Source organism: Tubulanus polymorphus, chromosome 3 (genome assembly GCF_964204645.1).
Source record: "Tubulanus polymorphus chromosome 3, tnTubPoly1.2, whole genome shotgun sequence".
NCBI lineage: Eukaryota > Metazoa > Nemertea > Palaeonemertea > Tubulaniformes > Tubulanidae > Tubulanus > Tubulanus polymorphus.
The window spans coordinates 10317170-10329380 of record NC_134027.1 but is presented as its reverse complement, the minus strand read 5'-3'; the positions used below and the strand labels follow the sequence as shown (position 1 = coordinate 10329380).

Genomic DNA, 12211 nt, shown 5'->3' with positions numbered 1-12211 from the left:
TAATCATTTCACATTTTGTACTCTTACCCAACATTGATTCCCAAGTTTTTGTAGCGAAGTGGATTCCGAGACCTGTATAATTTCGGAGCTACCCATTATTAACACCATAACGACGGATTGAAATGAAATGGGCAATAAAGTTTAATTTATTTATTTCTCGAAAATTTCGTGAATAAAACCACTACAGATCTTCGCAAACGCAAATATGAGTGCTGTGTGAGTATCGATGATCTTACATTCATTAAACTCTGCAAATAAGAAATGAAGATGATAAATTTAGCTTTTCAAATGAAAATTTATAATGAATGAAGATTGAGATACCAACCAATTCAAAAAATCATTCTCTCAGTCTCTCAGTCAAAAACAGTAAAACGACCAAAAAATCCCACAATCTCAAATAATCAGTCACAGGCACTTGAATATGGGCTTTGACCTTGCTGGTGTGTTGAAAATGATTAAATTCATCGTAATCTATAACAAAATATGGAGGATATTTTTTTTGGAAAGTGGGCGATCGGTCCAGCGACCAAGACGGCATTGTGGATAAAATATCTCCATTCACCGGGGTTCGGCATCGTAATCATTATAACCGATGATGCGTAAAACAGATACACCAAATTTCCACTGGTTTTCGCACTACTGACGGGCTGATAATGTACCCAACCATGGCCATGCCGTGGTCCAATTTAAGCATTACAGAGATAGGAGCGTTTCCTGCCTTTCTGTATAGTACAGCCTACAAAGACAGGGGGGAAAATGTTATTATAAAACATGGCAGATGATTGGAGTAGGAATAATATATCGCTGGTGAATTATTAAATATTTCCCCATTATCAAACCCACATTCGTCACATTCGAATTAGTCAATTAGCCACATTCGAATCGGTGGTTCAAAATACCGACCAAAACCGTCCAATACCGACCAAAAGTAAATTTAGTACCAACCAAAATTGTAACAACCACAAAAAGTAAACTATGATACCGACCAAAAGTAACTTTATTAGAGACCAAAAGTAAAATAATACCAACCACTCGCCACCATAAGTAAATTCGGATACTGACCAACTCAAAAACTGGCCGGCAATCGGACAGATAATATCAAATAATTTTCCATCTTCGATCGTTCGACGAAGGATTGGGGTTGGGCATGATTTCCGCTGATTTTATCCTCACTGTCAAATGTGACCAGGAATTTTGGTTGGGTGGCTTTTGGTCGGTATTAGACGGTTTTGGTCTGTATTGGACGGTGTTTAATACTTCCCCATTCGAATTAGTCAATCAATGAATACGTATTACCCTATTCGTTATGGTGAGATTCCAAGTCAACTCGGATGTCAGAGTGAATTCTGGGAACCGTTTAGTTGACTTGGCCGTTGTCACGTGATTCTAAGTATCAATGTATATTTAATTAAACATTATTGTAATGGTTTTTACGGCATCAAAAAAGTTCATGAAGTTTGGAAATAAACATCTTATTTGTTTGATGCATTTGTTTTAGGTCTAGTAGGATTGTATCGGAATAGATAATCTATTTTCTAGTGTCAGTAAGTGATTATACACCCAATCCTGCACTGATCTCTTGCTGAATCATCGGACACACATTTTTTGGCACTGGCTTTATGCCACGAGCTGACATGATTGATATGCAATTACCAGAGTACTCCTGTTGCTCGAATTTAGTGGGGGTTCTCTTCACCGTGATTTTTATGCCGGTGTTAAGATAGCCAGATTCCAGTCACTACTAATTTCATACCCCTGTGTCCTAGTTACCCATCAAGAAACATGGTAGGCCTACCCAGCATGGGGTAAAAAGATTTGCATCTACAGTACCTTATTAGGCTATTATCTTGGGTACTGCATGTATTTCTGTACCCAACTTGTCAGGAAGATGATAGAGCATAGGCCTAACCCTTTCAGTGTCTACAGCCCTTTTTAGCCGGCAGTATCCAATGCAAGCGTGATGTTATCACCTTTTTTCACCTTTTTCTTAAACATTTTCTCACAACACCACTACTTGAACTGAAACCTGTTGTTTTTCTGCAGTGAAATGTATAGTGTGTCATCTAGCTATTTGAATTTCAATTTCATGACTGCTGTTGTAGTTAATTCCTGTACATAAACGTGCGCTAGCTTCATCAGTTTAATGTGAAAAATGGATATCTGCTTGAATGATTATTCAAAAATGTGAAAAATTTAGGAAATCTATGAAAAGTCATGCAGTATGGAGAATCCATGGTGAATATGCACACGCGGTGTTAAAGTTTAAGAAATCTTATTCTAATTTGTCCAGATTTGTGATCGCCAAACTGCTTATGAATGTCATTGTACATTGACCTTGAAAAATCTTGGAAATTCTCTGACAGAGAATGTGAGAAATCCTGATATTTTCCATGAAGCTGTAGGTTTGCTTTTATAAAATGACTGTAGGCCTATTCAACATTTCATTTATTTTGATTTCAGCGGTGCACCAATCAGATTTGAGACAAAGACACAAGGTGGGAAAGCACAGATATTTTGGGAGAAAGGTATGTTTACCTCGGGGAATTTGCTTTTTAGGTAGATACTGCAAAGGTAATATGAAGAGATCTAGAGGCCAATTCCTTCTTTTTTTTCAGATCGTAATGTCAAAAAATCGAAAAAAGTCAATTACAAAACCAGAGAACAAAAATTCCCACTTCGGGGAGCGAAAGCGAAACAACAAGCACCCGCTCCGGAGGAGACTGCCGCTAAACCGGCTCGCAAAACCACTGCTGTTGGTAAACGGCAATCGCAACGCAAACAGGAAACGAGGACCGATAACGTGGCTACGCCAGACACTGCCGAAATCCAGCCAGGGACGGTAACTCTGACTCAGGAACAATTGAGCGCAATTCTTACTTCGATCGCCAAAGTAACCAAAGAAAATCCGTTACATATTAGCATAGGTAGGTGGATCATTTACTGCATTAACATTTGGCAAATAAGTCCAATCCATCCGTCCAATTCAAATGGAATATAAATTGAAATGCTGTTCCCAGAAACTAAAGGCTACCCTAACCCACATTTAATGAGCACTTTTCTTCAGAAATACTCACCTGCACATTATATTTGACATCAAATATGGTCGTTGAAGTTTAATTGGTACGGACAATTCTTGCTAGATTATTTAAAATCTGTGCAACAATTGTTCATCATCCAGGTAGGCCTATAACAAGAGGTCTCCTGCTATCTCACTTGCCACTTTAAGTCATATATGTATGTTGTTGTACATTCAAAGGTGTAGCTTTTGGTCTGATTTGTGCAGTTATTAATTTCGATTACCGGTATCGAGAATAAAAATAGTTAGTTGCAGTAATTAATTTCAATTCCCAGTATTGAGAATAAAGATACATGCAGTTAGTTGCTAATGGCCTCGGATCAACAAAAGACTATCAGGTTTTCATTATACCACAGTACAATAGCATAATATTGATTAGTAAGTACTGACTCGAATCTAGAATATGATATTATATATACAGTAGTTGGCTCCTTAACCTTGCCTTGAATTGGATGCATGGCTTCATTAGGCCTACCAGAAGTTTTGTTGAAAGACTGAGCTCTTGCATTCCACTTGCTGAACTATTTGGATAATGTATTTGCATTAGAAATATTGCCATTTAAAGCAAGATCCTAGGAATATTTTCTGCATTTTGAACATAAGAAAAATGGTATTTGAAATTATTCTGCTGAATGCGAATCGATCTTTGGATCAAATTATCTAAAATGTTTTTCTTTTTCGTATGCAATTTAGACAAGGAAACAAACAAAATAAAGGTTGAAGAAGAGGAAGATACCAAAGTCGACGAAGGCGATAAAGTAGATGAGAAAGACAACGTTCCAGGCAATGAGGAACAAGTAGAGGAAGATGAACCGGAAAATGTGTTGAATCTACTGAAAAAATTGCAGTCCGATAAAGAATCCACCAATATGACTGAGTCGGCTTCATTGAAAGCAGCATCAAGGTATGCTCCTTTCTTAACCCCTTTATGATTGAAATCCATGATGCCTAATCTATTGACTCGTATCAAAAATACATGAAATTTATTACTACATATCTGGACGATGATATCGATGTTGAATTAAATGTCAAAATATTGTGGTTTATGTCCCATTCGCAAATGCAGGGATATCTGATATTGTATTTGCTAAAGATTCTGTCCATTTTCAGGATTGAGTCCGTTGCTCCGTCGCCTGTAGCAGAAAAAGTTACTCCTCCCAAATATCTGACTGTCGCTGAGAAAAAGCGTTTGCAATGGGAGACAGAACGGGGTAACTATCCATCCAGTGAATGCTTACAATTCCCAAATCATCGCTAGTGATATTAGTGTAGAACACTGACCAAGACTTATGATGTTAGATCTGAATATAAGGATTAGCTCTTCGGTCCAGTTCCACAGTTATGAGTTTTATTTGACTCTACAGTTAGACTATTGGAATCGTATAGTAAATGTCTACTCTAGAATCAAATTCAACTTAAAACTGTTGAACTGAGTCCTAGAAAAGACTTGGGTAGCGAGGGTTAAACATGTTCTGGTATCTTCGTAGATCATGATGTGAAATTCTTTTCTACTTGTAGCTGAGCTCGCTAAAGTTGAAGCTAATGCGTCAAATCCGTGGGGTCGTCCCGGAGCTGGTGCACCGCTGCGCGACAACAGGGGTGATGTTCTAGCTGATTTCAACACCAGAAAGGTCAGTCAGTAATGTAGAGATATCTGAACGAACCCTATATAATCTAGCTATTATACGAAAAGCTTAAAATGATTAATCAATTTTCGATGTTCACTTCCTCAGCTTTCCCCGCGCTTTTATGTATGTATCCTCTTGCTTTGCCTTCTTAAAGGACAGCCATAATACTGGCAATGCTGCTGCTGCTTCTAAGAATATCATGCAAAATTCTCCTGCTGCCAATGTAAGTTCATTTGCACTTCTGCTTAAAAACCTGCCACAATCATATTATTACCCGGGCAGATCCAGAGGCCAATTTTGAAGTACTTTTTATTTCCCAAAAGGACACTTTGATATCTAAAAAGGCAATATCAGGTGTACTCCCGCACTGAGGGGGTAATTTTGAGGAACTTGTCAAGTCACAAAAGGGCACTTTCATATCCAAAAAGGAAATATTATGTGTAGCACTGAAATGTGCACAAATTATTCTGTTGAAAAAATGAAAAAGGGCACTTAAGAAATTTGATGGACTTGTCTCTCAAGATCTGGATCTACCCCTGCGATACTGCTGCATGAATTTCTTTTTCGTAAGAGATAATAAACGAGAAATGATACCTATAAAGAGTTTGGTGGAAAAGCACTATAGTCTGCTCTCTATGGATATTTATGTTTCGAAAACAGCAGTTGACCTGAAGCGGTCAATGAAGAAGCGGTCACTTTGAATTTAATGATGTTCTCTAATTTTCATCAAAATCTAGTTTAAATTTAGTTAAATAGATTTTTGAAAATTTAGTTTCGTTTCTATAGCCAATTCAACGAGTTAGCTGGTTGATGTTTTTTATTAGAAATATTTTTGGTTTTGTTTTTTTCAGTATCAGAAACTATTGGACGCAGTTTCGCCGCGTCAGGAAAACCCGGCGTCGTCCACGCCGGTTCAGCAGACGTCGTCACCATCAGAGCATTCACAACCATCTGCTATACGCAGTTCATTTGTTATAGGAGTGAGTACAGTCAGTCATTCAACGAGGCATCGTTTTCAGCTACCGGTATCTAAGAGTCATGAGTCATGACTTGGGTAGTAAAGACTCCAGTTACGTAGACAATTTGGCTACTAAGCTCATTGCAATGTGCTGCTGCATGGGCTATCAGGACAATTGTCTGCAGGAGATCATTTTTAACCCACTCGGGACTGGCTATTACATTCAATTTCCATCTGTTCATCCATCCGTAGCTGAAATCCAGTTATTTTGGAAATTTCTGAAGACGCTTCAATGGGTTGTCTTAAGTTTATTCATCTTATGCCAATTTTTGTTTCAATTCTTACACTTGGTGGCCGTGTAAGTCTCATCAATCCTCATGCGTAGATGTAAAAAAGAGGTTTTTTTGGGGAAAAGGTCAAAGGTTTTAACTTATGATTATGATATTTGATGATTGTTAGCATTGTTATTGGATACATCTCACGAGGTTACCCTTACACCTATTTAACATTTTTCCTACACATCTTCTAGAATCGATCATTTCAACAAAAAGCTTTCTTCATAATCATGCTCAATTATGGATATTTTAGTTCACTCCTGATGATGGCAGAATAAACGCCAGACAGAACAAGTTCTTAAAACGAAGTTACCGTACTTTTGTGGAATACTTGCGTATTACTCGGGATTTTTGATAATTTTAGAAATTGGCTCCTCAAGAAGATAGATTCACTTCAGTCAAAGAAGAAGAAAAGAAGAGATGGTTAGAAGACCTAGGTATGTTTCTGTGCCTGCGCTCTCTGCAGTTTTCCAATTCACAAACGGACTTCTCGTATATTTACAAATGTTCTCTTCATTCGCAGAGCTACAAAGAGAAGAACAACGTTTACGAAAAGAAAAGGAAAAAGAGGCTGCAAGAGCTGATGAGAAGGAAACGTGGGCGGATAAATTGAGCATTTACGAACCGGTGAAGCTGCCCGAACAATCGAAATCGCCTCCGCCCCCTGCTGCCAAAATCAGCGAATCGGAACCCGTTCAGACGCGTATCAGCAGTGCCCCAAATCCTGCTGCTTCAATTGATAATACAGTCATGGAATCTATGTATGTATCTTAGTGAACTGACGGATGATCTTACGTTCATATTTTGATATTGCACGTTTAAAGGCCGAAAGGTGGCGTAATCCTATGGGGAAAGAGATTTTTTCGAACAATGGGGTTTTTTTATGGCCTAGCCTATCGGAAATGATGCGAGGAAAATTCTATTTATACGTGATTATATCAGTAAATATCGGTGTTGTTTTCAGGACATTTCTTCGTGGACAGAACATTCATTTAGATGCCCTGACTATAAGTGAACTTCAGGAGAAGCGACTCAAGCATTTAGAACACCAGGTAAATTTGAATATTACCCTAAAGACTGATCACTGGATATGGTACCATTAATTAGGTCAGCTCAATTTGATTTCAACCTCGATTGTCTATCTGTGGTGATGAAAGATTTAGAAAATTGCCAACCTTAGGTAGAAAAATCCTGGTATTTTATTGAAAATTTATTGACCCTGTAGATATAATTCAATAAGTAGGCATATCAACATTTATCAGATTTCAATGCCAGGCCATAACATGAAACAAGTCATACTACTACATGTACAGTTGAACCTCATTAAGACGATCCTGTTTAAGACAAAACCTGTTTATTACGATGATTTCCAGCATGTTCCAGCTGAAATATTTAGATCAATCAAGCGCTGGATAATACGAAACCCATTTTCTATGACAATTTCCCTTTTGCCCACGAGGCTCCACTGTATGATCATTGACGAGATGCTTTGGGTTTTATACCCAGTGTATGGTAGTGGTTTGTATTTCGATTGAATTGTGTTGTAGAAAGCAATTCAAGCCCAAGTGGAAGAAAAACAACGTCACAAACGAGAGGAGAGGGAAAAACGCATTCAGGAAGAACGGGAAGAAGAACGCAAACTGCAGGATGAGCGAGAAACGTTGCAGAAACAGTTCAATCTCGAACAAGAGAAATTACGCAGAAAAGAGGTAGGCCAAACGAACAGTTGTAGCTGGCTTCAGGGGCTGGTTGCCTAGTCATGACTAAGACTAAAGACTGGTCTTAGACCGACTTAGTTCTGAAGCCAATCTAACAACTTAAGACTAGTCTTAAGATTTAAGTCCACTTTTGGACTTAAGCCACGACTGTGTAATGAGTCCCAGGGGCCGGTTGCACAGTCATGGCTTAGACTTAAGACTGGTCTTAGACCAACTTAGTTCTGAAGCCAATCTAACAACTTAAGACGAGTCTTAAGATTTAAGTCCACTTTTGGACTTAAGCCATGACTGTGTAATGAGTCCCAGATCTATAGGATAAAACATTCAATGGATCAAGATACTTTTGTTATTTGGTATTCCTGTATTTCTCAATGTAGGAATAAAATTTCCATTCAGGATTTCTCGTCACCCGGATGAATCATCGCCGCTCCTAAGTTGGTATTACTGTTAGTTACTGATATTTTTAGGAAGAGCAAGACCGTCGCGTCCAATTGCTGAAAGAGGCCATGGAAGACGCGCAGGAAAAAGCCACGCACGAAAAACACCTTCGTCGTCTGAACGACTTACAGAAACGCGGCCACGACGTCAGCCATCTTCACAAAAACTTCGAAGGTTCGTGTCTCTTTCCGTTGCATTGTCGTGCAGTAAACCTGGCCTAACGCCGCGAAAGTGGTTCGAGGTTAAGGATCAGAAAATGCATTAGGAAGTCCGATAAAGATTTCTTTCGTAATTATGATTAGTTTCCGCTTATGACAGCGTTCTCCTCGACAAATGGCTAGATTGAATGTAGTTTATACTATTTACAGCGTCTCATACGCCGCGGGCACCGGCACCAGCGAACGCTCAACCGGCAGTCGAATCGAGTTACGTCGTACCCGGTCTGAATTTGAGAGCGACTGTCAATCTAGATGGCGCCAGCGTACCTATCGATCAGATTCCCGTGTTGAACAAAGTCGTTGATTTGTCGCCGCGAAAAGAATTTGGCACCCAGACAGGTATAACTTAGACCTTTACTGCTCAGTAAATAGATAAGAAATGAGATGCCAGCCATGACTTTAGGCAACATTTTTTGTGTTTGATTTTCTATATGCGCTTTTCTGTTCAAAATTTCAGATGAAGATATCGCGAATTTGTTATCGTCGGCTAGTTACCCGAACATGTCGCAATCGGGAACGCGCGAAGACTCGGCGCACATACAGTTCAAAGGTCAGGTGATCTTGAAAGGCGGCGACTCGTCGAAAAATCCGCAACACATCGGCAACAAACTCGTACGCGTTAAAAGCGCCGACACGGTGAAATCTTACCAGAAAAAGAAACGCGTCGTCAACAAACGGCCGACCGAACAGCCGCCGCTGCCCGGATCGAAAACGTTGTGGAACTATCAAAATAGACAGCATATGAGACCACAAAAGAACTCGGAGAAAGACCCGAATTACGCGCGGCGAAAGAAAGCCATCGACGCGCGGCGGGCTCAACGCGAACAAGAGCTGATAAAACAGGCGGAGGCGAACAGGAATATGATTCCCGTCGAACCATACGAACGACGAACACGTAGCTTGTCGCGTCCGACTGCCCAGAAAGATGAAACGAAAGCCGCGCGTCGTAAAACACCCGAGCCAAAATCCAACCAGCGAAATCAGGCCACGAAAGGGGGCCGGTCGTCGAGCCCGGCGCCGACAAGAGATCGACAACGTATCGAGCATTCGCCACCTCCGGAGCGCACTCGTCCACAGTCGCCGTCTCGCAACGAAACCCACGAGTCGCCGAGTGGACGCGAGTCGCCGCCCGTGCCGGCAGTGAAACACAGACTCGCCGACGAAAACCATCGTGAACAACATTCAAAGCATAAATACGGCGCTGACGAGCACGCTGGTCTGCAGGACGAGGAATTCGTACCGTTTCTGCGCAGCAGCGCGTTCCTCGACCCGTCGGAAAGTCAAAAACCGTTGCCGGTGTCGCGCGAAGCTACGTGCGTCCAACGCGGCCGGAAGGCGTACGCTCGCGGCTTGAATCCTGGCGATTACGGATTTCGTATGACAAATATTCACGACCAGAATCCCGAGAGCGTTTTAACGAACAGGACCGCTGTGCCGAAGGTTTGTAGTTTTTAATTATGTCAAATTTTTCGGACTGATTAGCATTTGAGAGTGATTTCTTCTCATTCTAGAATTAAACTATGCTCAGAAATACTCAGTGATAATTTGATTTTAGATGCTATGTATTTAGACACTATTTAACTGCTAATTAGCCCAATCGGGACAGGCACGTTGGAAGCAATTTTTGATTGTCGTGGCCAATTGCTGATTTTTTTACAGTTTTTCATATGTTACTGAGGCGAATTTACTTCAATTTCGTCAAAACATGATATTCAAAGAAATAAAACGTCGTCTAGTAAATCATTGCCACAGCTTTCGTCGCTGCAGTCACTGCACTTCCAACACCACTGCAGGGTGTAGCTCCAGCACCAGAAAATCTGTCTGTACCATGATTTTACTATTCTACATTCAGGATCCAATAATGAATCCGAGCATTGTGCAAGAACACCCTACACCGCGACAGGAGGTCATACTGAAACAACTTCAAGATATTAGAAAGGTTTGTTGTTTTCAATACACCATCTGAAAATCAGCTCTCCCTTATGAAATATCTTCTGGGTGGATGTCAATATTCTATCAATGCTGATGATTGTTTTGAAATGCTTATGTGAAAGATAACACCAAAATTAAGCTCATATACGTAACAATTAATGCACCCCCTTTGAAGTACCAGCATATGGAGAACACTGCTTCTCAGTTCACCGATAGTCTCGTCAACTAAGCAGAAATGCATAAAACATATTTGTATTTTTCAGAACTTGTTGCAGAGGCAGAGAGAAATTGAGACTTGTTTATCGCCGTCAGATCTGAGTCGACAGCAGGTTCCTGTTGACTAAAACAATATCTAATACTAAAACAATATCTAATACATTCCAATAGTTTTACCTGATATACATGTAATTCATTATTTTCTCCTACCTTCATTTTCTGTAAAGAATTTCTTCGAAACTATATTCATTGGGCCTTTACTGCTTAGATGCTTGATATCACTGTACATTAGACTTAACTCGATACTGGTCAATACAGTAATTTTACTAAAATGTATTTGGAAAAAAAAACCTGCTATTTTCCCAATTTTTAACTTGGGATCCGGTTAACTTGAGTAATCTTTACACAGACTCAAAGCTACCGAGTAATATGGAGTTTACTATATATATATATGTAAATACAAGTATGATAACTTTTAGCTATTAAAGTATAACTCGCATAATTCGGATCGGTTTTATTCGGATTTTCACTTATTTCAGACTAGAATTCCAGTCATCTCTAGGGGATTTCTATTCAAATGAGAGCACATAATTCGGATTTCGTTTAATTCGAACAAAATTCCAGTCCCAGGTGATTGAATTAAGCGGGTTCTACTGTCAATAGTTCTTTTCAATTTTCTGTGCACCCAGTCTACCCATCTTTTCAGTCTGGTATACGAGTAGTATGGTATTTACGTGCAGAGTGTTGTCACCTCCAGATAACCAATTATTAGGATAAAGGCACTGTCGGAATTTATATTAATTAATACTCATTATTTTATAAGCGGCTATTAACTTAATTAGTTTAAGTGATGTGCTGGTCTATCACTGAACAATGTAGATTTTCTTTAATTTAGTACCGATGTTTTATATGTACCTTTTATTATAACTGAATATATTACACGTATTGTATTTGTGTTGATCGCAAAAATAATGTATTTTATTGGATAACATCTGGACTGAGGAGTATCACAAAAAGGGCAAAATTAAGGCTAAACAAAAATGATACCTTGTTTCCCCACATCAGCCGGGTCACTTATGTAAACTGCAATGAAATTTGTAATCAGTTCGTTTCTATAACGGCCAGGCCTGTTATTGTTAGCTTGATCATGATTTTTAAGAAAGTAATGTACAAGGTAGATAGGCAGCCAGCCGAGTCAACTTGTAACCTCGGCAGAAAGGAGAAACAAGGTATCAATTATTTTTAGCCTAATGTCAGGAATTCCATTGCTGTATATTAACTTGGCATATGACAGTACAATATCAAAATATCTGTCAAAGCTTAAGGCTGATTTTTCGTGGAAACGGTCGTTTGCTTAATGCGATGGTATATTATATAATTTTTTCAAAAATCTACTTTCATTATGACACGCAATAGATTGAAAATTAAGAACTACTTATTTTCTTTAAGCCCATATGCAGTTGTGTAACTTTTCATTAATAAAACTCAAACTGTCCTGAAAATGGGCTTCTGCAGATTCATTCCAATAACAACCAGATTTCATAGGTCAATTTTAATGGAAATATTGTCATTTTATAAACATGTTTGATATTTGTGTCCTGACGATGTTTTTTACATATGAACAAATAAAAATGTTATCAAAATTCATAGAAAATTATTGTCTAATACTATAAACTCATCGCGAAGGACATT

The 12211-nt window shown here is 39.2% G+C and overlaps 1 protein-coding gene across 2 annotated transcripts; it reads left to right on the top strand.

Moving 5' to 3' along the window:
- Nucleotides 1-111: 111 nt before the first annotated feature.
- LOC141901853 (uncharacterized) lies at nucleotides 112-12130 on the top strand. 2 transcript variants are annotated; one of them, XM_074789368.1, is made up of 17 exons: nucleotides 112-216; nucleotides 2461-2525; nucleotides 2616-2924; nucleotides 3770-3980; nucleotides 4187-4287; nucleotides 4595-4707; nucleotides 4859-4927; nucleotides 5556-5684; nucleotides 6362-6434; nucleotides 6521-6758; nucleotides 6962-7049; nucleotides 7545-7706; nucleotides 8183-8327; nucleotides 8522-8710; nucleotides 8829-9811; nucleotides 10224-10310; nucleotides 10567-12130. In XM_074789368.1, the coding sequence occupies exons 1-17, from the start codon at nucleotides 206-208 to the stop codon at nucleotides 10645-10647; spliced, it is 3054 nt and encodes a 1017-aa protein (XP_074645469.1). In that variant the 5' UTR covers nucleotides 112-205; the 3' UTR covers nucleotides 10648-12130. The 2 variants fall into 2 exon arrangements, with proteins under 2 accessions (XP_074645469.1, XP_074645471.1); XM_074789370.1 differs by lacking the exon at nucleotides 4859-4927.
- The last annotated feature ends 81 nt before the right edge of the window (nucleotides 12131-12211 follow it).